Source organism: Tamandua tetradactyla, chromosome 13, assembly GCF_023851605.1.
Source record: "Tamandua tetradactyla isolate mTamTet1 chromosome 13, mTamTet1.pri, whole genome shotgun sequence".
NCBI classification, from domain to species: Eukaryota; Metazoa; Chordata; class Mammalia; order Pilosa; family Myrmecophagidae; genus Tamandua; species Tamandua tetradactyla.
This window is the reverse complement of record NC_135339.1, coordinates 5,205,750-5,231,230: the sequence shown is the minus strand read 5'-3', so window position 1 is coordinate 5,231,230 and position 25,481 is coordinate 5,205,750. Positions and strand designations below refer to the sequence as shown.

The 25,481-nt window shown below is 40.1% G+C and overlaps 1 protein-coding gene across 19 annotated transcripts in view; it reads left to right on the top strand.

Moving 5' to 3' along the window:
• The window catches only part of MARCHF8 (membrane associated ring-CH-type finger 8), a 237,764-nt gene that overhangs the window by 157,796 nt on the left and 54,487 nt on the right, over nt 1-25,481 (top strand). The window contains exon 1 of one of the 19 annotated variants that reach the window (XM_077124620.1): nt 15,835-17,956. The exons of the other annotated variants lie outside the window; for them this stretch is intronic. Within the exon in view, the coding sequence (XP_076980735.1) occupies nt 17,927-17,956 (30 nt within the window). The 5' untranslated portion in view covers nt 15,835-17,926. Of the gene's footprint in view, nt 1-15,834; nt 17,957-25,481 lie in introns of those variants that run through there. 19 annotated transcript variants of the gene reach the window in all.

The window sequence follows — 25,481 nt, the reverse complement described above, 5'->3', positions numbered from 1 at the left end:
AAGGTTCAATGTATTTATGGTGTTCAATTAAACTGTCCATATAAGTTATATTAGGAGATGCACGAGTCAAAATATGAATTTTGTACCAAATAAACATTTTTTGCTTTAGTCTCACACATAAGTTTAAGTTTTATAATTATGAATTACCATCTATTTTCAACACCCTGAAATTGCACCCTGTTCTTCCTGATGCAAAAACATTTTTTAATTTGTACATTTAGTTACTATCATTGTACGCTCTAGGCATTCCTGGAGTATACCTACTCAGTCGTTATCATCTATCTTTCCTTCTGGTTTCATCTGTGCCCCCAGCCCTCCTCCCTCTATGATCCTCACATTCAGCTTCATTCAGTGTGCTAACATTATTGTACCACAGTTAGTATTGTGCTATCCATTTCTGAATTTTTACAGTCAGACCTGTTGCACAATCTGTCTCCCTTCAGCTCCAATTACCCAATATCTACCCTGTTTCTATCTCCTGATGGTCTCTGTTCTTAACCGAAATTTTCCAAGTTCATTCATTAGTTAGTCCATATCAGTGAGACCATACAGTATTTGTCCTTTTGTTCATGGCTAATCTCACTCAGCATAATGTCCTCAAAGTCCATCCATGTTGTTACATACTTCATAACTTTATTCTGTCTTACATCTGCATAATATTCCATCGTAAGTATATGCCAGAAGTTGTTTAGCCACTCATCTGTTGATGGACATTTGGACTATTTCCATCTCTTGGCAGTTATAAATAATGCTGCTATAAACATTGCTGTGCAAATGTCCATTGTGTCCTTGCCCTCATGTCCTCTGAGTAGGTGCCTAGCCAATGGTATTGCCAGATCATATGGCAATTTTATACTTACTTCCTGAGGACCTGCCAAACTGCCTTCCACAGCGGTTGTATTATTTTTCATTCCCACCAGGAATGGTTAAGTGTGCCTCTTTCTCTACATCCTCTCCAGCACTTGTCATTTTCTGTTTTATTGGTAATGGCCATTCTGGTGGGTGTGAGATGATATCTCATTGTGGTTTTGATATGCATTTTCCTAATAGCCAGGAAAGTTGAGCATCTTTTCATGTGCCTTTTTATCATTTGTATTTCCTCTTCTGAGAAGTGTCTGTTCATATCTTTTGCCCATTTTGTAATTGGGTTGTTTTGTCTTTTTGTTGTTGAGTTGAACAATCGCTTTATATATTCTGGATACTAGACCCTTATCTGATATATCATTTCCAAATATTGTCTCCCATTGTGTAGGATGTCTTTTTACTTTCTTCACAAAGTTCTTTGATGCACAAAAGTGTTTAATTTTGAGGAGTTCCCATTTATCTATTTCTTTCTTCAATGCTTGTGTTTTAGCTGTAAGATCTAGGATATCACCTCCTATGAAAAGATTTGTAAAATATTTCCCTACATTTTTTTCTATAAGTTTTATGGTCTTAGATCTAATATTTAGGTCTTAGATCCATTTTGAGTTAGTTTTTTTGTATAGGGTGTGAGATATGGATTGTCTTTCATTCTTTTGCATGTGGATATCCAGTTCTTCAGGCACCATTTATTGTACAGACTGTTCTGTCCCAGGTGAGTTGGCTTGACTGCCTTATCAAAGATCAATTGTCCATAGATGAGAGAGTCTCTATCTGAACACTCTATTTTATTCCATTGGTCAGTGTATCTATCTTCATGCCAGTACCATGCTGTTTTGACCACTGTAACTTCGTAATAACTCCTTAAAGTCAGGTAGTGTGAGACTTCCAACTTCATTTTTGTTTCTCAGGATATTTTTAGCTGTTCGGGGCACCATACCCTTATAGCTAAATTTTGTTATTGGTTTTCCTATTTCTGAAAAGTAAGTTTTTGGGATTTTAATTGGTATTGCATTGAATCTATAAATCAATTTAGGTAGAAGTCTCATCTTAACTGTATCTGGTCTTGTAATCCATGAACACATTATACCCTTCCATTTATTTAGGTCTTCTGTGATTTCTTTTAGCAATTTCTTGTAGTTTTCTTTGTATAGGTTTTTTGTAATCTTAGTTAAATTTATTCCTAAATATTTTATTCTTTTGGTTGCAATTATAAGTGGAATTTTTTTCTTGATTTCCCCCTCAGATTGCTCATTACTAGTGTAAAGAAACACTACAGATTTTTGACTGTTGATCTTGTAACCTGCCACTTTGTTGTACTCATTTATTAGCTCTAGTAGTTTTGCTGCTTGATGCTTTTTGATAAGTTTATGTGGACTTTTTTTTTTGCTTCAAAAGAAACCATTTTTAGTAAAAAATTATTTACTACACAAATATATGCATTCAAAATGGTTATATATTTAATAATCATTCAGTAATTGTTAAATTATTATACACAACTGCACTCAGCACAATTATGTACATACTCATGGCTCATGTGCAAAGGTCACAGGAAACTAGTCTCAAATGTGGGAGTTCACCACATACAGGGTCCTGAAATCTAACTTTCATGGGGAGCCTAGCTAAGAAAAGGCTTCCAAGGGAAGAGTGAGAAGGAAGGATATTATAGATGAGGGAGCCTTTGTCAGTATCATACAGGCTCACAGTTCCATTGTCATAATCCAGAAACACCCCAGCCTGGCCCAGAGGTTGTTTCAGAGTCTGTAACGATTTTTTAACTTCAGAAAAATGGGAGGAATGCATCCCTATGATCAGTAAGGAATCAATTTCATTTATCTAAGAATTCTTCGAAAGGCTCACGTGGTAACAGGCCGTTTCCAGATCTAGAGCTATGTCCACTCCACTAAGAGGTGGGAAAAACAGTTCAAGGAAAGATGTTACACAGGTCTCAGGGGAATAGACCCTACCCAGTGTGTCCCTTCATTTGCACCCTCCTTCAAGGAGATACAGAATTGTATCAAGCACTTATACAGCGAAAACCTACAAACATACAGAAATTTAAAAATCAGAACATATGTGCAGTCTGAAGCATCACTTTAATGTCAGCCTCTGGCGTTTTTCTTTTTTTCAGGACAGACCTACAATTAGAGTGTTCTCTGTTTTTCTTCTATGAGCAGAAGACTCTTCTTAGATTTATTGTCTGTAATATTCTCAATAAATAGACCCTCTCCTATGATATATGGTCTGTACATTTTAAACATCAAACAATTAATGAGAAATCCAAATATGCACAGTAAGAAATTTCTTAAGATGACAATCTGGCTTTACATTTTTGGTTCATATGCTGGATTCAGCCCAGTTCCAGTGGTGCTGGCTCTCTGTCAGGTGGCCTGCTTCCAGTGTGTATGTTACATAGTTGGGCCACCTTCAGGGTTCTGTTGCCTATCAGTAGTTTAAGAATTGACTGGAAAACGCTCTGACGCCTATCAGCATCTTGAGGACCCTGGGATGTGTTATGTAGGGAGGTTGGGTTGTACTGGCTGGGGCACCTGCATCTCTACCGGCTCAGCCCTTTCCAGTGTGTTTCCCAGGTCCTGGAGCAGCTGATTGATGGCTGTGACCCGGATGCTGTGGTAACTCAGAGCAGAGACCGACCACAGGGCAGGTTCTTGTCAACTTCACAGAAGGGCTTCTTTGCCTCCTTGTGTGTCCTGCAGATCTGCTCTCAGAGTTCTGCTTGTGGCATGGTCTGACTTTTCTGGCAAGAAAACCAGCTTTTTAGTTGGTTTTGAAGTCTAGCTCCTGAGATGTTTCCCTGCACTCAGGACAGTGAATAGGAACTTGACTGTCCTGCCAGCAGAAGCAAAGGCCACAGTCTAAGGTGATGTGGTCTGTGAAATATTTCATGCAGATGGAGCCAGTGAGTTCATTCTGAAATGCTTGCAGGATGTCTGAATCCATGCTTCTTTGGCATGTCTGCACTGTCTGTCAGGATCAGAGTGGGTTGTACGTAGGTTTTACTGGGGACAAAAAATAACTCTCATTTCGCCAGCCAAAGCCAGTCTTCACTGGAGACATGAACTTGCTTTTCACTGTGATTCCATAGTTCCTTTTCTGGTTTTCAAGAGTATTTTTAGTTTCAATTTGTTTTGCCTTTAAACAGCTTTATTGAGATATACTATTGTACTGACATGAAATAAACAGTGTATATTTAAAGTGTACAATTGTACACTTTGGTGTTCTAGTTTGCTAGCTGCTGTAATGGAACACACCAGAGATGGGTTGGCTTTCAGTAAAAGGGGATTTATTTAGTTAAGGTATAGTTCTTCAGAGGAAAGTCAGTTAACTTTCAGTTGAGGTTCTTTCTTTCTTACGTGGGAAGGCACCAGGTGATCTCTGCTGGCCTTCTCTCCAGGTCTCTGAGTTCCAACAACTTTCTCCGGGGTGATTCTTTTCTGCATCTCCAAAGGCCTGGGCTGAGCTGTGAGTGCTGAGATGAGGTATGCTGAGCTGCTTGGGCTGTGCTACATTGAGCTCTCTCATTTAAGCACCAGCCAATTAAATCAAACATCATTCATTGCAGCAGGCACACCTGTGGCACCTAGGCCCAGGCCCTCCCCCTGTGCACCCACAGCACAGACGCCTTCCCACAGTGCACCCGCGGCACCTGGGCCCGGGCCCTCCCCCCGCCGTGCACCCACAGCACAGACGCCTTCCCACAGTGCACCCGCGGCACCTGGGCCCGGGCCCTCCCCCCGCCGTGCACCCACAGCACAGACGCCTTCCCACAGTGCACCCGCGGCACCTGGGCCCGGGCCCTCCCCCCGCCGTGCACCCACAGCACAGACGCCTTCCCACAGTGCACCCGCGGCACCTGGGCCCGGGCCCTCCCCCCGCCGTGCACCCACAGCACAGACGCCTTCCCACAGTGCACCCGCGGCACCTGGGCCCGGGTCCTCCCCCCGCCGTGCACCCACAGCACAGACGCCTTCCCACAGTGCACCCGCGGCACCTGGGCCCGGGCCCTCCCTCCGCCGTGCACCCACAGCACAGACGCCTTCCCACAGTGCACCCGCGGCACCTGGGCCTGGGCCCTCCCACCATGCACCCACAGCACAGACGCCTTCCCACCGTGCACCCGCGGCACCTGGGCCTGGGCCCTCCCACCATGCACCCACAGCACAGACGCCTTCCCACAGTGCACCCGCGGCACCTGGGCCCGGGCCCTCCCCCCGCCGTGCACCCACAGCACAGACGCCTTCCCACAGTGCACCCGCGGCACCTGGGCCTGGGCCCTCCCACCATGCACCCACAGCACAGACGCCTTCCCACAGTGCACCCGCGGCACCTGGGCCCGGGCCCTCCCCCCGCCGTGCACCCACAGCACAGACGCCTTCCCACAGTGCACCTGCGGCACCTGGGCCCAGGCCCTCCCCCCGCCGTGCACCCACAGCACAGACGCCTTCCCACAGTGCACCCGCGGCACCTGGGCCCGGCCCCTCCCCCCGCCGTGCACCCACAGCACAGACGCCTTCCCACAGTGCACCCGCGGCACCTGGGCCCAGGCCCTCCCCCCGCCGTGCACCCACAGCACAGACGCCTTCCCACTGTGTACCACAGCACCTGGGCCTGGCCCCTCCACCTTACACCCCCAACACCCACAACAGCTGTACCATTATGCATTTTCACAGTGAATAAGTGTTCCAGTTTCTCCACATGCTCTCCAACATTTGTAGCTTTCTGTTTGTACGTTAGCAGCCATTCCTATAGGTGTGAGGTGATATTTCATTGTCGTCTTGATTTGTATTTCCCTTATAGCTAATGAAGATGGGTATCTCTTCATGTGCTTTTCAGCCATTTGTATTTGCTCTTCAGAAAAAAGTCTATTCATATTCTTGGCCTATTTTGTAATTGGGCTGTTTGTTCTTTTGTTATTGAGTTGTATAATTTCTTTATGTATGTATATTTCTTAACAGGATATGAAACCTTTGTCCAATATGTGGTTTCCAAATATTTTCTCCCATTGAGTTGACTTCCTCTTCACCTTTTCAATAAAGTCCTTTAAAGCACAGAAGCATTTGATTTTGAGGAGTTTTGATTTTTTTTTTTTTTCTTTCATTGCTGGTGCTTTAGGTGTAAAGTTCAGAAGCTACCTCCTGGTACTGGATCTTGAAGATGTTTCCCTATATTTTCTTCTAGAATTTTTATGGTGCTGGCTCTTATACTTAGGTCTTTAATCCACTTTGAGTTAATTTTTGTGTAGGGTGTAAGGTAGGGGTCCCCTTTGGCTCTTTTGGCTGTTGATATCCAATTTTCCTGTGCCCTTTATTGAAAAGACCATTCTGTCCCAGTATGGTTGATTTGGGGGCCTTGTCAAAGAGCAGTTGACCATAGATTGATGGTCTGTCTGCACATTCTTGATTTGATTCCATTGGTGAATATTTATATCTTTGTGCTAATACCATGCTGTTTTGACTACCATGACTTTATAATAAACATTAAAGTCTGGAAATGTTAGTCCTCCCACTTCACTGTTTTTTTTATATATATAGGATATTTTTAGCTATTCAAAGTCTCTTTCCCTTGCAAATAAATTTGATAACCAGCTTTTCCAAGTCTTCAAAGTAGGTTGTTGGAATTTTTACTGGTATTGCATTAAATCTGTAGATCAATTTGGGATGAATTGATTTCTTAACAATATTCAGCCTTCCTATCCATGAGCACACAATGTCTTTCCACCTATTTAAGATCTTCTTTAATTTCTTTTAGCAGTGTTTTGTAGTTTTTTGTGTACAAGTCCTTAACATCCCTGGTTAAGCTTATCCCTAGGTACTTATTTCTTTTAATTGCTATTTTGAATGGAATTTTTTCCTCAGTTATTTCCTCAGATAGATCATTACTTGTGTATGGAAACATAAGTGATTTTTGTATAATAATCTTGTATCTGCCACTTTGCTTAATTGATTAGCTCATATATCTTTGCAATAGATTTCTTAGGATTTTCTGAGTATAGGATCATGTTGTCTGCAAATAATGAAAGTTTTACTTCTCTTTTCCTATTTGAATGCCTTTTATTCCTTTCTCCTGCCTGACTGCTCTGGCCAGAACTTCTGCTACAGTGGTAAGTAAGAGTGGTGACAGTGGGCATTCTTGTTTTGTTCCTGATCTTATGGCAGTGCTTTCAATTTCTCACCATAAGGTATGATGCTAGCTTTGGGTTTTTCATATATGCCCTTTATCATATTGAGGAAGTTTCCCTTGGTTCCCACCTCTTGAAGTATTTTTAGCAGAAAAGAATACTGGATTTTGTTGAATGCTTTTTCAGCATCAATCTGTATGTTCATGTGATGTTTCCCTTTCACTTTGTTAATGTGCTCTATTACACTGATTTTTTTTGTATTGAACTACCCTTGCATTCCTGGTATGCAAAGGAGAAACCTTACTTTCTCGTGATGTATAGTTCTTTTACTGTGTCATTAGATTTGATTTACTAGTATTTTGTTCAGGATTTTTGCATCTCTATTCATTAGGGAGATTGGCCTGTAGTTTTCCTTTCTTGTAGCATCTTTATCCAGTTTTGGTATTAGAGTGATGCTAGCTAGCATCATAAAATGAATTAGATAGTGTTCCTTTTTCCTCAGTTTGTTGGAAGAGTTTTAGCAAGATGGGTATTAGTTCTTTTTGAAATGTTTGATAAAATTTCCTTGTGCAATGGTTTTGATACTTAATCAAATGGTATTTAAGATACTGTTTAATATTTAGAATTCAGGTAATTCTGGTATCTATATTTATAGATTTTTTCCTTCCTTGCTTTAATTTTAAATTAATTTATGAAACATATTGTACAGACAGGCTTAACAATTATTACTTAGATTTTTTTAAATATGCATATGGATAAGCTGACTTAGATATCCATTTTAAGTGGTTAAGATTTCCATATGTTACTAGTGGTCAATGAGAGGAAGGGGTAAGGGGTATGGTATGTGTGTGAGTTTTTTCTTTTTATTTCTTTTTCTCTAGTGTTGCAAATGTTCTAAAAAATGATGGTGGTGATGAATATACTACTACGTGATAATATTGTGAACCATTGATTGTACACCATACATGGAATGTTTGTATGGTAAGAATAGTCATGTTTGTGTGTTGTTTTGGTTTGATAATACAAATAAATTTTTTAAAAACTGGAAAAAAAGATTTTCATATGTTAATTGTAAAAATATTTGCAGTGCAGATATTTGTAAGTTCTTCTTGATATTTTGAGAACGTTCACAATTTTGGCAGCTGACCAAATGGTATCTAAGTTAGTTTTTAATACTTAGAATTTAAGAACTTTGCTATCTGAATATGTAGATGTTTTCCTTGTTGCCTTAATTTTAAATTGGTTTATGAAACTTACTGCATGAACACAGGCTTTACAACGATTCTATGGACACTATGGTTAAGCTAACGAAGATATCCATTGTTGGTGGTTTTAAGGGTATTGTTCGTTTTCTTTTGTTTGTTTTTCTTTGTTTTCTTAAATTAAAAAATTAACAAGAAGAAAAGCTCTGGGCTTTGTAGGAATATATTTGATGACTGATTGAATCTTTGTACTTGTAATTAGTTTGCTGAGATGTTTTTCTTCTTGAGTCAGTGTAAGTTGTTCATGTGTTTCTGTGACTTTGTCCATTTCATGTAAATTGTCTAGTGTATTCGCGTGTAGTTGTTACAGTATCTGCTTAGGATTTTAAAAATTTCTTCATGATCCGTGGTAATGATTCTCCCCCCCCCATTTCTAATTTTGTTAATTTGCATCCTCTCTCTTTTTTTCTTTCTCAGCCTAGCAAGGGTCCATCGATTTTATTGATATTCTCAAAGAACCGACTTATGTTTTTCTTGACTTTCTATTATTTGTTTGTCCTCCAGTTTGTTTATTTCTGCTTTAATCTTTGTTATTTCTCTTCTTCTATTTGTTTTGGGGTTATATTGCTGTTCTCTCTCTAGTTCTTCAAGGCGAGCACTTAAGTCCTTAATTTTTACCCCTTCTTACTTTTTAGTGTAGGCATTTAGGACAATAAATTTCTCTCTCAGCACTGCCTTTGATGCATCCCAAAAGTTCTGATATGTTGTATTCTCATTTTCATTCCTCTCTAGATAGCTACCATTCCTCTAGCAGCCTCTTCTTTGACATACTGATTACTCAAGAGTGTATTGTTTAATCTCCTACTGATTACTCAAGAGTGTATTGTTTAATCTCCATATATTTGTGAAAGTTCTGGTTCTTTGGTGTTTATTAAATTTCAGCTTCATTCAGTTGTGATTAGCGAAAGTGCTGTATATAATTTTTTTTTTTTTTTGCATGGGCGGGCACTAGGAGTCGAACTCTGCCACTGAGCCACCGTTGCCCATCCTGTGTATAATTTTTATCTTATTAAATTTGTGAAGACTTGTTTTGTGTTCCAGTGTATGATCTGTCCTAGAGAATGTTCCATGAGCACTAGAGAAGAATGTATTCTATTTTTCCATGTATTCTTTCAAATTCTTCTTTATGCTCTTTCAGTATTTTTTTGATATTTTTTATGTCCTCATGAACCTTCTTGAGTAGTTCCAAATTCCATGCCCCTCTGGTGTTTTAACTTGGTGATTTGGCTGGGCCATACCTGCTTGAATCTTTACGTGCTTTGTGATTTTCTGTTGTGCTCAGGCATTTAAGCACAACCCTATCTTGATAGGGTTATTTTGCAAATTGATTTCCTTCATTCATCTAAGGTTTTGTATTTGCTTAGGTTTTCTTTGACGGTCCCCTTTTGCAATTGGTTTGTCAGTAATTCCCCCACCAAACCAAGGCCCAGATCTCATGGAGGAAATGCAATTCTACTTGAGGCTTCCCAACAGATGGTGCCCTTGAGATACCTCTTCCCCTCAGGCCTTTCTCTCCCTGACTTCGGTGAGCCTCTCTGCTGGTTTGAAAGGAAGCATGCCCCTTAAGAAAAGCCATGTTTTAATATAAATCCCATTTCATAAAGGTAGAATAATCTCTATTCAATGCTGTATGTTTGAAACTGTAATGAGATCATCTCTCTGGATGATTTGATTTAGTCAAGAATGGTTGTTAAACTGGATTAGGGGATGACATGTCTCCACCCATTCGAGTGGGTCTTGATTAGTTTCTGAAGTCCTATAAAAGAGGAAACATTTTGGAGAATGAGAGATTCAGAGAGGGCAGAGAATGCTGCAGCACCACGATGAGGCAGAGTCCACCAGCCAGGGACTTTTGGTGATGAAGAAGGAAAACACCTCCCGGGGAGCTTCATAAAACGGGAAGCCAGGAGAGAAAGGTAGCAGATGATGCCGTGTCTGCCATGTGCCCTTCCAGCCGAGAGAGAAACCCTGACTGTGTTCACCATGTGCCTTCTCACTTGAGAGAGAAACCCTGAACTTCATCGGCCTTCTTGAACCAAGGTATCTTTCCCTGGGTGCCTTTGATTGGACATTTCTATAGACTTGTAATTGGGGCATTTTCTCAGCCTTAGAACTATAAACTAGCAACTCATTAAATTCCTCCTTTTAAAAGCCATTCCATTTCTGGTATATTGTACTCTGTCAGCTAGCAAACTAGAACAGCCTCTAAGCAAGATGGATACCCAATGTAATTCTAGCCCACTGATCTTGGCTTGTGCTGAGTGAGGGCCACCAACCCTGGGTTTGGTTAGCAGTATGTATCTCAGTGGAGATTCCACTTATAGGCCTGATGGGTTTGGTGGTTCCCCAGCTCTCACTTGGGATGACTTTGGGCCATGGGGCTGGCTATTTCAGCTGCCCCTGCCCACAGCCAACCCAGAAATGCCTGGCAACTGGTCACAGCACCTGGCAAAGCAGTTGGTCACAGTGGCTGGCCAGGCACACTTCTGGGTTCTGCTCAGGAGCTCCTGACTGTGGAGCTGCATGGGATGATCTCCCACACTAGCTGTGCGGTAGGCTAGAGTGGAGGGACAGTCCGCTCCTTTGGACCTGCACTTCCCTGCATGCTGCTGTTTGCCCCTGGTGGGATGACATCCGTGCTCTCTCACCCTGTTATCTCTATCTTAATTTCTCCATGTTTTCATCCAGGACCTCTGTATATAATTTAGAAAACCTTCTCTGGTCACTTGCACCCAGGAACCGCAGTCCCAGTCATTTTTCTATCCCTTTTCTCATACCATAAAATAGGGGTGAACTCAGCCTATTCTATTTCACCATATTCTGCAATTCAGCTCTTTGCCTTTGCCACAGGTCCCACCCAAAGCCAATATTGGCACTGGCCATATCTAATTTGCAAGGCATATCTGTGTCTACCCTCCATAAAGCTTGAGCCAATGTGGATGGCCTTCTGGCTTTTCTAAAAGCAGCCTGCTGGGAGGTATCCCATTCCCAGTGATAGCTTTTCCTAATCAAAATATACACAGGTTTTCCCATTTGAACTGAGTGAGGGATGACATCTTTACAGTACCCCAACAATCCCAAGAAAGCAGTTAGTTGTTTTGGCACATGTGACATAGCAAAACTTTGTATCTCTCACGACCACCGGGTAGTGGTGCTGTCCTGGAACAGCTGGCCTCCAGAGATGATGGAAAAGTGTTGCTCACACCTGTAAAAGGCACTACCTCTTAGTTGTCTATGCTAGAAACTGGGGCATGCCATGGATCTTCACCTCCTTATCCTAGCAATCAATAAATATTATCAGTTCTACCTCCGACTTATATCCTGTGTCCATCCCCTTCTCCCTATCTTGGTATAACTGCCCTTTAAAGACAGGGCTTGGCAAATGATGGCCTGTGGGCCATATCTGGCTCACTGCCTGTTTTTGTATGGCTTGTGCATAAAGCATGGTTTTGACATTTTTAAATGAAACATGAAAATTATATAAAATTCATATTTCAGTGTTTGTAACTTAAGTTCTATTGGAATGCAGCCCTGCTCCCTTTTTGTGCTGGCTGACACTGCTTTCACCCAACATTGGCATAGTTGTAGCAGAGACTGGATGGTTCACAAAGCCTGAAAGGTCTATCTGGCCTTTTACAGAAAAAGTTCGCCAACTCCTGGTCTAGATGATTGCCACAGCCTACTTACTGGCTTCCCAAATTCAGCTCTGCTTCCTCTCCTTCCTCCACTGTGAGTGCCTGTGGGGGGACATGTGAAAGAGAGGAAGCCAACTTAGCATCTGTGTCTTTGAAGTGGCACTTAACTTAATTCTGTTGCATTGTTGTTACCTGTTGGTTTTTGCCTGTTTTTATCCCATAATAGAGCATGAACTCCATTGTGGGTAGGGTTTATATCTTACTCATTAGTGAAAGTCCCTTGCAGCTGTAGAATGGTGCTTAGCCTGCACATTGGTGGACTTGAAGAATATACTTAAGCTATTGTAAGTGGTAATTGTAATTCTTAGTCAGATGTTCAAATTTCCATTTTTAAGAGTTTTCAAAAACATGTATAGCAGCAGTTGGTAATAGCTGGCAGAGATTTTTCGTGTGTAGATTATATGCCAGTATATTGCTAACATTTCAGTAGCCCTGGCGTCCTTAACACTTTTGCTATGACACTTGCAAGACCCCCATATCCTCAGACAAGGACAAGGGTGTTTGAAAGATAATTGCTTTAACTTGTGTATGATGCACATTTTATTAAAAGTGAAAACTCTGTGAGCATTCTGGTACTGAGCAGTGACGTACTACTGGTAGTTTTGGAAATGCCCTTGACTGTGGCAGGAGGGAACTGCACCGTTGTCTGAGGGTGCCAGGCCAAGACGGCCATGGTAGATAACATGGAAGACTTTGTGGGTTCCTCAGTGTGTTCTTGGGTAGCCCCTTAGGAACCAGGAAGTCTGGTTCTCCTGAAAGGATCAAACAGGTGTGTAGTAAACATCAGAGCACACCGAAATTTCATCCGGAGTATTGGGCAGTGTTTGAGGGAGCAGGTTTCAAAGATCCCGAGAGGCTGGAGTTCTCGTGTCAGGGTCTTCGGAGTAGTGTCATTCAAGGAAAGTCCCTGAATGAGTTTTCACCCCAAGGCAGCCGGGGTGGTCGGTACTCTCCTTTACTCTTCTCCTTCCTCAAGGACAACCGCCCCCGGCTCATAGGTCATTGCACAGAGATACTTGAAAGAGGACCGAGTCAAGGAATGGGTGACAGTTAGAGAGACAATAGAGAAAATAAATTGATAACTAAAAAAATTTTTTATAATTTGAATGTGCAAGTAACATTGAGAACCAAGATGGTGATCATCTTAATATTGGAGGATTGGTTTATCACATAGAGTTACTTACTACATTCCCCAGGACTCCCTTAGGTTTGTCTGGTATTGGTCATTGGAAAAAAATGTTGAAAATCCTTGCCTGTGCTATATATTTAAGATTTGTTCACCACATACTCAGTCTGCCTAGGTGAACATTGAAAATGTCAAGTACTTTCATGAAGATATAAAGGAAAATGTGAATTTGATGTTATGTTCTAAAATGTTTCCTTGTAAAGTTTTAGTTTCTTATAGTTTTAAGCACTTCTTAGAGAAGAGGTTCTCCTTTATATTATATTCGTATTGTTGTTCTGGAGTGGGGAGTGAAAGAGACCTTGAAACACAGAGTAGAATTGTGCATGTGCAAAATCCCTAAGAAGTAATTTTACCATCATGGTGAAATGCTAATGGGTTCATAGTTCCACTGTCAGCTAACTGATATTTTCAGGAATTTGATGTCTGCCATGTACCTTTTCATGCCATCTTATTCACTACTGCTGCCACTGTTGTGCCCTGTCTCCTGCCCTCCTTTTAATTTGCTTTTTTTGGCGTGGGCAGGATCCGGGAATTGAACCCAGATCTCCAGCTTGACATGGGAGAATTCTTGCCTCTGAGCCACTGTTACACCACCCTTAATAGCTTTTAAAATCAGTGTTACAACAGATACCTCAGGTCAAGGAGAGCCAGGAATTAGGACCCATCTTTGGCATAATGAATCAAATCTTTTGCCTGCTGAGGTACCTGGAGAGCTGTCGCTTGGGGTGCTGGAGAAACAGCCTCAGCTCTTGGCTGCAATATTGTAGAAGGGCACAGTGGGACTGAATGGCTTTATGTCTCTGAATCCTGAGAATCACTAATTTTCTGAGCACCCTCAACTGTTCTTGATTCTTAAAAATCAGTTTGAAGTTTTACATTAATTTAAAAAATAAATGCTCAAACAGAAGGATTAAATATTACAGATAGTCCAAATCTGTGTTAGGATGCAAGGAACGGTGCAACTTAACCTGGCTTAAAGAGTAAAACTAATTACCAGGTCACATAATAGAATGTTCACAAGTGGTTGTCTAGGGTTGACCTAGAACAACAGAGGCATTCTTGTAACCAAGAAGTTAGGATTTAACAAAGGATTATGATTACTGAATCATTATATAGATATTTCTTCTTACTTTCTAGTATAATAAGATAAGCCAGAGAGAAATACCTGAAACCTCTGAACTGTAATCCAGTTGCCCTCATCTCTGATATGATTGTATAACTATATAGCTTTTATCTTGTGATTGTAAAAACCTCATGATTGACCTTCAAAGTTTATCCGGTTTTTAAACTGTAGTCTTAAGATCACCAAAGACATAACTATGCAGCTTTTACAATCTGATTGTGAAAACCTTGCTTCTGATGCTCCTTTTATCCAGGGTATGAAGAGATGAGTGAAAAAAATATATGAATAACAAATAAATAATTGGGGGAAATAAAGGGGAAAAATTGGGTAGAGTGAAATACTGGTGGTCATTGAGAGGGAGGGGTAAGCAGTATGGGATGTATGAGTTCTTTTTTTTTTGTATTTCTTTTTCTTGAGTGATGGATGTGTTCTAAAAATGATCAAGGTGAAGAATACACAACTAGGTGATGATATTGTGAGCCATTGATTGTATGATATGGTTGGACAGTATGTGTGTCGATTATTTTTCAATAAAAACATTTATTTTTAAAATCACTGAAGACAGCCCCTAATGTTTATTAATGATGGGTCCTCATTCAGTCCAGAACTAATCCACCCCAATTCCAAAGCTCTCTTGATAGAAGGAGCTGGATCTAACCAAAATGGGTCTGCCTGGCATGTGGAGTAGCTTAGACTTTATCCTATAAATGATGTATATCCCATTACAGTAATAAAGATCATGCCCATCATCATTTAGGACCATCATCTTCTTATCTTCATTCTGTGACTAAGCATGTAATCAATTCGCAAATGCTCAATAATTAGATCACCTCTAATTACATCATCTGGGGTCACTGTGCTCATTATTCTAAAACCTGCCCATCTTTTAATTCTATAAAACTATCAGAGTTACTGTACTTCAGGGAGACAGATTTTTGTGCCAGTAGGCTTTCTGATCTCCTGCTTCATGCCTAGCAATAAACTCTTTCTCTCTTTGAAACCCTGGGTCTCAGGAATTGGTCATTTCAGTGCATCAGGCAAAGAACCCACTGCTTTTGATTGGTATCATCCTCAAAGACCTAGGTTATTTCTGTCTGTCTGTTCTACCATTCATGGTGTCTGCCTCATCTAGCAGCAGTGTCCCCTTAGCATTGTCGAAGTGTCATCCGTGACATTCAGGGCTACACTTGGCCTTGTCCATGTCTGCTGGTGGGATGGGAAGCTTCCCATTGCTGTAAGGATGAGGAAGGCTTTTCCCTAATGCCCCCAGCAGATCTCACCTCATGAACCAGAGGTGGGCCCTCGCTAGTCACCCTACTGCAGAACGAAGGATGAGGTCAGCATCCCTGAGTGCATGGAGCTGTGTAGGGAAGAGGTCACTGTGGAGAACAGGGTTCTGATAAGTAGGAGGAAGAAGGGAGGTGTGGGCATGTAGGCAACCAACAGTAGCAGTTTACACATTTTGTTAAAATGCTAGTATTTTGAAATCCATTATGCCATAAGTATTTGAGTTTGAATTTTTTTTTGGGGGGGGGGGATGAGGGGGTGCATGGTCCAGGAATCAAACCAGGTCTCCCACATGGAAGGCAAGCATTCTACCACTGTGAGCCACCTGTGCACCCAACTTTTGAATTATTTTTGATGAGGCCCATTTAGTTTATACTGTGGGGTTTTGGTTTTTGTTTGTTGATCTACATATGTGATTTCTGTTTTAAGAAAGCCAGGTGAAACCAGATTTCAAAATATCTGTCCTCTTGGACTTAATGATATCAACAGCAAAGAAAATAGCTGATAGTGAGAGAAATAGAAGTTTCCAGGAATTCAGAGGGGTTGGCTCAGAGGTATCCTTAATGTCACGCTCTGAATTAGCTCTATGAGAGAAAAGGTTACTGAGCAAAATACTGAAAAAATGGCTTATGAGAGGGGAGTCAGCATAGGCAGTCCTGGCAGGGATTCTGGAAATTTCCAGGGGTCTGAAACTCTCTCCCCTTCCCCTGACTTACCTCTCTCACGTGACAAAGGAGCTCATACCAGAGAACACTATTTCTGTGTCCAGTCTGGGGAAAAAGTAGAGAAGAAAGGTAGAAGAGTGAGAAAAGCCCTAGAGCTGAGTGACCATCTTGATCAGTAAGCAGGGAGCTGGCAGAATGCAACCCAGAGGGAAATAAATGACTCCCCAGGTGATGGGGCCCCCTTGTCTCTTTGCTCTCATGATTTGGAAGAAAAGGAATCACTGCAAAAAGGAAAAGAATAATCTGGGCCGACTCTTTGCTGGAGATGAAATCTTATAAGACATCGAGGGAATCTAAGAATGCTGGGGAGCAATAGAATATATCCCTGACTAGGAGGGGAGAGCAGAGGTTTAGGGCTTCCAGCGAGGGCTTGCTTGTAGCCCTCAATGCATGCACTCCTGGAGAGGAACACTGCATGAGGGAGCAGGGTGAGGATCTAGTCTGGAAGAAAAAAAAACTTAAGAACCTGCATGTTATAAAGTCAGGCTCAGAAATGATATTATAAAAGAACAGAATGAGGTGAAAAGAGAATATCCAGGACCAAGGTGACACACAGAGAACTGATAGCAGAACCAACAAATAAATTAGAAGCTATTAGGAACAGAATAGGCATGGCTGAAAAATTAAGTTAGGACAGAGCACAAAGGCTTGAGATACTCACAGCAAGTGCAGAGAAAAAGGAAACAAAGATGGAAGCAGCTTGGTATAAAATGACAGGACTGAGAAGCAGAGGGAGAGAGACCCTTGCAGGACTGGGCTTCCTGGAGAGGGTGCCAAGAGAATTGGAGCACAGGCTTTCTACAGCCCATTGGTTCAATCCTCTTATAATTACGCTTTCAGTTGCAGAGAACATGTATGTGGAAATGTGTAAGCATTGAGAAAATGGTGAAAATGAATGTTCATGTTCTTCCTAGAACTCACCAGTGAGGAGAAAGGTTTATTTATAGCCTGACAGCCAGGAAAATTCCCCTTTGAAGTAATTTGCTTCCTGGCATTGATGTACAGAGGAGCTCCCCTCCCCCATGGTGGAATCCCTTTCTCTGGTTGACTGGAGCTAAGATCTCTGTTTGAAGGAAAATACCAACCTGCAGGTCTCAGGGAAGTACTCTATTGCTTACTCTACAATCAGAACTTACTTTGTGCATCACAGGTTTCATGGAGGAGAAAAAAAGATTGATTGTTGTTCAGGCCAGCTTGGTGGTTATTCATTTACCTTTTCTATGTTTTCATTTTCGGTTGTCCCAAGTAAGTCTGGGTGATAGATTAGCAGGAAAGAAGAGCAAACAGATGCAGCAGCATTTACTGTCCTTAAGCAGAGAACTGAATTTTCATTCCTTGCATGCCAGCAAGTATGGTCTAGAATCTTCACATTACAAATTACGGGGAGGAGACTACAGGGCAGAGGGAAGAAATCAGTTGCTGGAATGGACTCGTCATGAATTATTCATTAACTCCCTCTTCCTTTGGAAATCAGCTGAAGGAAGTAGTTAGTCCAGTGTGATTACCGGAGTGCTCGGCCCAGGGCTTCCACAGGTCCTCACGGGTCCACTGACGGGACAAGGGGCCTCTGCAGGCTGCCGCCCTCTGCAACTGGACAGGCAGATCCTGGAGACCATGCTGCCCGGGAAGCCGCAGCCAACACACGTGAATGTATTCTTGCTGGGAAATGAAGCTTCAGGTAGGAGAAGGGCCCTGACAGCTGCAAGCAGATTTATTTTAAGGGTGCCACCAGGCTTCATTGAACAAATACGTTCAGGACTGAGCAGCAGTTCAGGGGTTCCTCATTTGAGGACCCCAAGTGGAGAAGCTTGGCAGTTTCATTCCTCATTAAGTATTTTGTTTCTAACAAAACTGTTCCTGGAAATTGTGGAATATGTTCTTAAGCCAGTCACCATTATAAATATATAAATGAAGGCATTTCATGATATCCTCCTACTCTTGGTATAAAAAAGTATCATTGTAGATACTCCTCATGTAATTTTAAATCATGGAATTATGACTTTGGAAAATCCTGAGAAAGACCACTTAGTGTTCCTAATTTGAATGAGCACAGCTGCAGGCTCCGTTGCTGTTTTTTAGAATAAGTTGCTTTCAGAAACTACCTTCGTTCTTTCTGGAAAGATAGTGTAGCTTCTCATAGGATGGAAAAATGGGAGAAAGGATGGACCAGAAACAAAGGGTCTTTGTTCTGTTTGTGTGCATTATTTACCATGTTTGTGCACGTTCAGGTACAGGACAAGACATGTAATTTCATTTGGCAGAGGCTCTGGTGTTGTCCTTTGCTCTGTCTTGTTTTGCATGGATGCAGTTTCTGTTAACTTTGCTGAACCTGCAGATGCTCTTGAGCTATGAGGACACAAAGATAGTAAAGATGAAGAGAGTCAAAACAACAAGGGATCTGGCCCAAATTGGATATACTTATTTCATCATGAAGTATCATTTACAGTTTTGAAACCCTGAGCCAGCCTTAGAAAACTGACATTTGTATCTCCTTCCACACCTGCTTCTTAAGGGCAAGTACTTTGTTTTGTTTGCTCACCATTCCCAAACGCCTGCAACAGAAGCTTGCACATACTAGATGGTCAGTAAATGTGCCCCTGGCATGCGTGCATTCTGTGCTAAAGGCCTTCCTACAAAGGTTACTTACTCATTAAGTGCTGTTGAAAGTATGTACGATCTCTGCAATGATTTTTATAACAAATATATTCCTATTGGTATTGATATAGATTATTTCAGCTAACTTCAAGTGTTTAAGTATTTATTGGATATATAGGGTTTTTTTGTCTTGTTTTTTTGTATACTATAAAGGCGGGGTCACATTTCATTCTTTTTTCCATGTGAGCTTCCCCTTATTGCAGTGCCGTTTATTGAATTTTTGTTTGTTTGGTTTTTCATTTGTTTGTTTGTCTGGGAAGTATATAAGCCAGGAATCAGTCCTGGGTCTCCTACACGGCAGGTGAGAATTCTACCACTGAACTACCCTTGCACTCCCCCTACATAGAACTTTTAAATGGCAGAAATTAAAATCTGTTCATTTTAATGTTTGTATAATTAGTTTTTTTTAAAAGTTCACAATGAATACAAGACCTTTAATTTGTTTCCAGCAAAACTTTATTTCATATTCAAAAAATGAAATTGAAAATGGAAAAATGGGTGGAAAATGGTTTTGAAAAAGATTGTATTCATAGATAAATTACTAGGAAGATTATAATTCTAGTCTCAAATCATTTATATGAAGCATTTTAAGAAGGATTTATTCATGTCAGGGGAGTTTTTTAAACTATAAACCATTTATTCATAACTTTGAGGGTAAGTTTTTTTTTTTAATTAGAAAAGTTGTACGTTTACAGAAAAATCATGCAGAAACCATGTGCCCTCCCCCCACACACGGTTTTGCCGTTACTAACACTTTGCCTTTAGTGTGGTACTTTTGTTCCAATCAGTGAAGCTATTATAAAAATTATACGGTTGACTGTAGTTCACAGTTTACGTTACAGTTTACTGTTTGTGTTGTATTCTTCTATGGTTTTTTAAATTTTTATTCCGATAACATTTATAACCTAAAGTTTCCTATTCTAACCACTTTTAAATATACAATTCAGTGGTGTTGATTGCATTCACGATGTTGTGCTACCATCACCACCATCCATTACCAAAACTTTTCCATTATCACAAACAGAAACCCTACCCAGTAAGCAGTAACTCCCCATTTCCCATCCCCACAGGCCCCTGGTAACCTAATTTCTGAGTCTGTAAATTTGCATATTCTAATTATTTCAGAAAACTAAGGTCCTACAATATTTGTCCTTTTGTGTCTGGCTCATTTCACTCAATGTGATGTCTTTGTGCTGGTAAGGTGTATGTACACTGCACTCTGGTACTGAGTGGACCCAGCAGGCCAGCCTGTCCTCCGTGGACCACCACGTTCGAGAGATCGGAAGAACCCACCCCTGTCCCTCCGCACGAGCACACTTCATCGAGAAAGCAGAAATCCAGAGAGTACAATGGCCCTGGAAACCCTGGTAGCCAGTAGGCGCGTATGTTTGGTCGCCTCATGTGTTTCTACTTGCTTGTTATTCTGTTATTGCCTCTGAAATGAAGCAGCTAATTACAATTACTGTTAATTTGGACTGAATTGTTTTACTTAAAACAATTTTTGATGAATTTGCATTAATTTAAATAAATTACCCAAGTTCATTTAATGAAATACAATTTTACAAACTGTAAGCTTTCCCCTCTAATTTTGGTGATTTAATTTTTTCCTGAGTTAACATTATTATGACTAAATTTGCCCTAAATTTTATTTCACATTTGAGCTTCTTGAAAATGATAGGTAGCAATGTCTAACTGAAGCTTGTGTAAGAGCAACCTCTGGAGTAGCCTCTCGACACTATTTGAACTCTTTCAGCCATTGATAGTTTATTTGTTACACTTCTTTCCCCACTTTTCATCAAGATGGAATTGTCGATCCCACGGTGCCAGGGCTGGACTCATCCCTGGGAGTCATTTCCCATGCCGTCAGGGAGACTCTCACCCCTGGATGTCATGTCCCACACAGGGCGGGGAGCAATGATTTCACTTACAAAGTTGAGCTTAGAGAGAGAAAGGCCACATCTGAGCAAGAAAAGATGTCCTCCAGAAGTAACTCTTAGACATGCCTATATGTAGGCTAAGTTACCTACATAAGCTTCATAAGAGTAAGCGTCAAGATCAAGGGCTTGGCCTATTCAGTTAGGTTTCCCTAATGTTTGACACAGGGTCAGGGGATTTCCTGATGGTAAAGTTTAATAGTTCCATATTTTCTCTCCCATCCCTCAATGGACTTTGCCAATACTTTTTGATTATCTGCTTACTATATTATATTCTAGGATGTATCCAGGAATTACTTTAAACTATAAAGGATTAAGTCATTGTTATTCTGGGCTCCCTGTGTTTCAGTTGTTCAAATAAGCTATCCAGACGTGTTGAGTTAGATTAGGTGCTACAGAAAATTTAAGTTCCAGATGAAATAAATCTTTCTTCCTTTGGTCTCAGAGAGTAGGTATAGTTCTAAAATATAGACAATGTCTTCCTTACCCCTGTGTTCTGCATCACTTTAATCCTGACCTGATCGGCTTCGTTCTTGTCTCTAAATACCAGGTAACAGATATATAAAACAGCCTTTCAGAAGCCAGAAATAATAATTACCACTCTAGATTAAATGTGTTTGCTATAAGAGCTTTCAGTCTAGATCCCTGTTTTCTTGTAAAGCATTTTCTAAAGTAGACCATACAATAATTGTTCTTTTGTTTCTGGCTTCTTTTGCCCCACAAATGTCCCACAAGTTTATTCATATTGTTGCATGCCTCACATACATGCCTGCTATATTTGTACCAGCACAATATTCAGTCATATATATATACCATCATTCGCCAATGTACTTCTCAGTCAGTTCATCGTTCAGCCACCTGCATTCTTTAGGCATCATGTATAATGCTTAAAATCCACAGTCCATCCACACTCTCAATTTTAGATAATTTCATTGCTTCTAAGAGGAAGATAACCAATAAACACACGCACACCAAGTAGGAAATCTAAATCTTCCCTTAACTCTTGTCCCTACCACCATTATTTACCCCTTCTGTTGCTGTGGTACTGCTGACGTTTTCCTGTTAAATATAGTCCATTGCATACAATAGCAAAAACTCTCCCTCATTTTTAAAGGACAGTTTTTCTGGATAAAGAATTTTTGGCTGAGCCTTAAATGTGTCATACCACACTGCCTTCTTGTTTCAGTGGTGTTTGATGAGAAATCAGAATTTATTCTTTTTATTATTTTTTTATTATTTATTTTTATTAATTAAAAAAATTAACTAACACAACATCTAGAAATCATTCCATTCTACGTATGCAATCAGTAATTCTTAATATCATCACTAGATGTATGATCATCATCTCTTAGTACATTTGCATCGATTTAGAAAAAGAAATAGCAAGACAACAGAAAAAGAAATAAAATGATAATATAGAGAAAAAAATAAAAATAAAAAATAACAAAAAATATATATAAAAACAAACAAAAAAAAGACTATAGCTCAGATGCGGTTTCATTCAGTGTTTTAACATAATTACATTACAATTAGGTAGTATTGTGCTGTCCATTTTTGAGTTTTTGTATCTAGTCCTATTGTACAGTCTGTATCCCTTCAGCTCCAGTTACCCATTATCTTACCCTATTTCTAGCTCCTGATGGTCTCTGTTACCAATGACATATTCCAAGTTTATTCTCTAATGTCGGTTCACATCAGTGGGATCATACAGTATTTGTCCTTTAGTTTTTGGCTAGTCTCACTCAGCATAATGTTCTCTAGGTCCATCCATGTTATTACATGCTTCATAAGTTTATTCTGTCTTAAAGCTGCATAATATTCCATCGTATGTATATACCACAGTTTGTTTAGCCACTCGTCTGTTGATGGACATTTTGGCTGTTTCCATCTCTTTGCAATTGTAAATATATAGCAGCGTCTGCTATAAACATTGGTGTGCAAATGTCCATTTGTGTCTTTGCCCTTAAGTCCTTTGAGTAGATACCTAGCAATGGTATTGCTGGGTCGTATGGCAATTCTATATTCAGTTTTTTGAGGAACCGCCAAACTGCCTTCCACAGTGGTTGCACCATTTGACATTCCCACCAACAGTGGATAAGTGTGCCTCTTTCTCCGCATCCTCTCTAGCACTTGTCATTTTCTGTTTTGTTGATAATGGCCATTCTGGTGGGTGTGAGATGATAGCTCATTGTGGTTTTGATTTGCATTTCTCTAATGGCCAGGGACATTGAGCATCTCTTCATGTGCCTTTTGGCCATTTGTATTTCCTCTTCTGAGAGGTGTCTGTTCAAGTCTTTTTCCCATTTTGTAATTGGGTTGGCTGTCTTTTTGTTGTTGAGTTGAACAATCTCTTTATAAATTCTGGATACTAGACCTTTATCTGATATGTCATTTCCAAATATTGTCTCCCATTGTGTAGGCTGTCTTTCTACTTTCTTGATGAAGTTCTTTGATGCACAAAAGTGTTTAATTTTGAGGAGTTCCCATTTATTTATTTCCTTCTTCAGTGCTCTTGCTTTAGGTTTAAGGTCCATAAAATTGCCTCCAATTGTAAGTTTCATAAGATATCTCCCTACATTTTCCTCTAACTGTTTTATGGTGTTAGACCTAATGTTTAGATCTTTGATCCATTTTGAGTTAACTTTTATATAGGGTGTGAGATACGGGTCCTCTTTCATTCTTTTGCATATGGATATCCAGTTCTCTAGGCACCATTTATTGAAGAGACTGTTCTGTCCCAGGTGAATTGTCTTGACTGCCTTATCAAAGATCAAATGTCCATAGATGAGAGGGTCTATATCTGAGCACTCTATTCGATTCCATTGGTCGATATATCTGTCTTTATGCCAATACCATGCTGTTTTGACCACTGTGGCTTCATAATATGCCTTAAAGTCTGGCAGCTTGAGACCTCCAGCTTCGTTTTTTTTCCTCAAGATACTTTTAGCAATTCGGGGCACCCTGCCCTTCCAGATAAATTTGCTTATTGGTTTTTCTATTTCTGAAAAATAAGTTGTTGGGATTTTGATTCGTATTGCATTGAATCTGTAAATCAATTTAGGTAGGATTGACATCTTAACTATATTTAGTCTTCCAATCCATGAACACAGTATGCCCTTCCATCTATTTAGGTCTTCTGTGATTTCTTTTAACAGTTTTTTGTAGTTTTCTTTGTGTAGGTCTTTTGTCTCTTTAGTTAAATTTATTCCTAAGTACTTTATTCTTTTAGTTGCAATTGTAAATGGAATTCGTTTCTTGATTTCCCGCTCAGCTTGTTCATTGCTAGTGTATAGAAACGCTACAGATTTTTGAATGTTGATCTTGTAACCTGCTACGTTGCTGTACTCATTTATTAGCTCTAGTAGTTTTGTTGTGGATTTTTCCGGGTTTTTGACGTATAGTGTCATATCGTCTGCAAACAGTGATAGTTTTACTTCTTCCTTTCCAATTTTGATGCCTTGTATTCCTTTTTCTTGTCTAATTGCTCTGGCTAGAACCTCCAACACGATGTTGAATAATATTGGTGATAATGGACATCCTTGTCTTGTTCCTGATCTTAGGGGGAAAGTTTTCAATTTTTCCCCATTGAGGATGATATTAGCTGTGGGTTTTTCATACATTCCCTCTATCATTTTAAGGAAGTTCCCTTGTATTCCTATCTTTTGAAGTGTTTTCAACAGGAAAGGATGTTAAATCTTGTCAAATGCCTTCTCTGAATCAATTGAGATGATCATGTGATTTTTCTGCTTTGATTTGTTGATATGGTGTATTACATTAATTGATTTTCTTATGTTGAACCATCCTTGCTTACCTGGGATGAATCCTACTTGGTCATGATGTATAATTCTTTTAATGTGTTGCTGGATTCGATTTGCTAGAATTTTGTTGAGGATTTTTGCATCTATATTCATTAGAGAGATTGGTCTGTAGTTTTCTTTTTTTGTAATATCTTTGCCTGGTTTTGGTATGAGGGTGATGTTGGCTTCATAGAATGAATTAGGTAGTTTTCCCTCCATTTTGATTTTTTTGAAGAGTTTGAGGAGAGTTGGTACTAATTCTTTCTGGAATGTTTGGTACAATTCACATGTGAAGCCGTCTGGTCCTGGACTTTGCTTTTTAGGAAGCTTTTGAATGACTGGTTCAATTTCTTTACTTGTGATTGGTTTGTTGAAGTCATCTATTTCTTCTTGAGTCAAAGTTGGTTGTTCATGTCTTTCCAGGAACCTGTCCATTTCATCTAAATTGTTGTATTTATTAGCGTAAAGTTGTTCATAGTATCCTGTTATTACCTCCTTTATTTCTGTGAGGTCAGTGGTTATGTCTCCTCTTCCATTTCTGATCTTATTTATTTGCATCCTCTCTCTTCTTCTTTTTGTCAGTCTTGCTAAGGGCCCATCAATCTTATTGATTTTCTCATAGAACCAACTTCTGGTCTTATTGATTTTCTCTATTGTTTTCATGTTCTCAATTTCATTTATTTCTGCTCTAATCTTTGTTATTTCTTTCCTTTTGCTTGCTTTGGGATTAGTTTGCTGTTCTTTCTCCAGTTCTTCCAAGTGGACAGTTAATTCCTGAATTTTTGCCTTTTCTTCTTTTCTGATATAGGCATTTAGG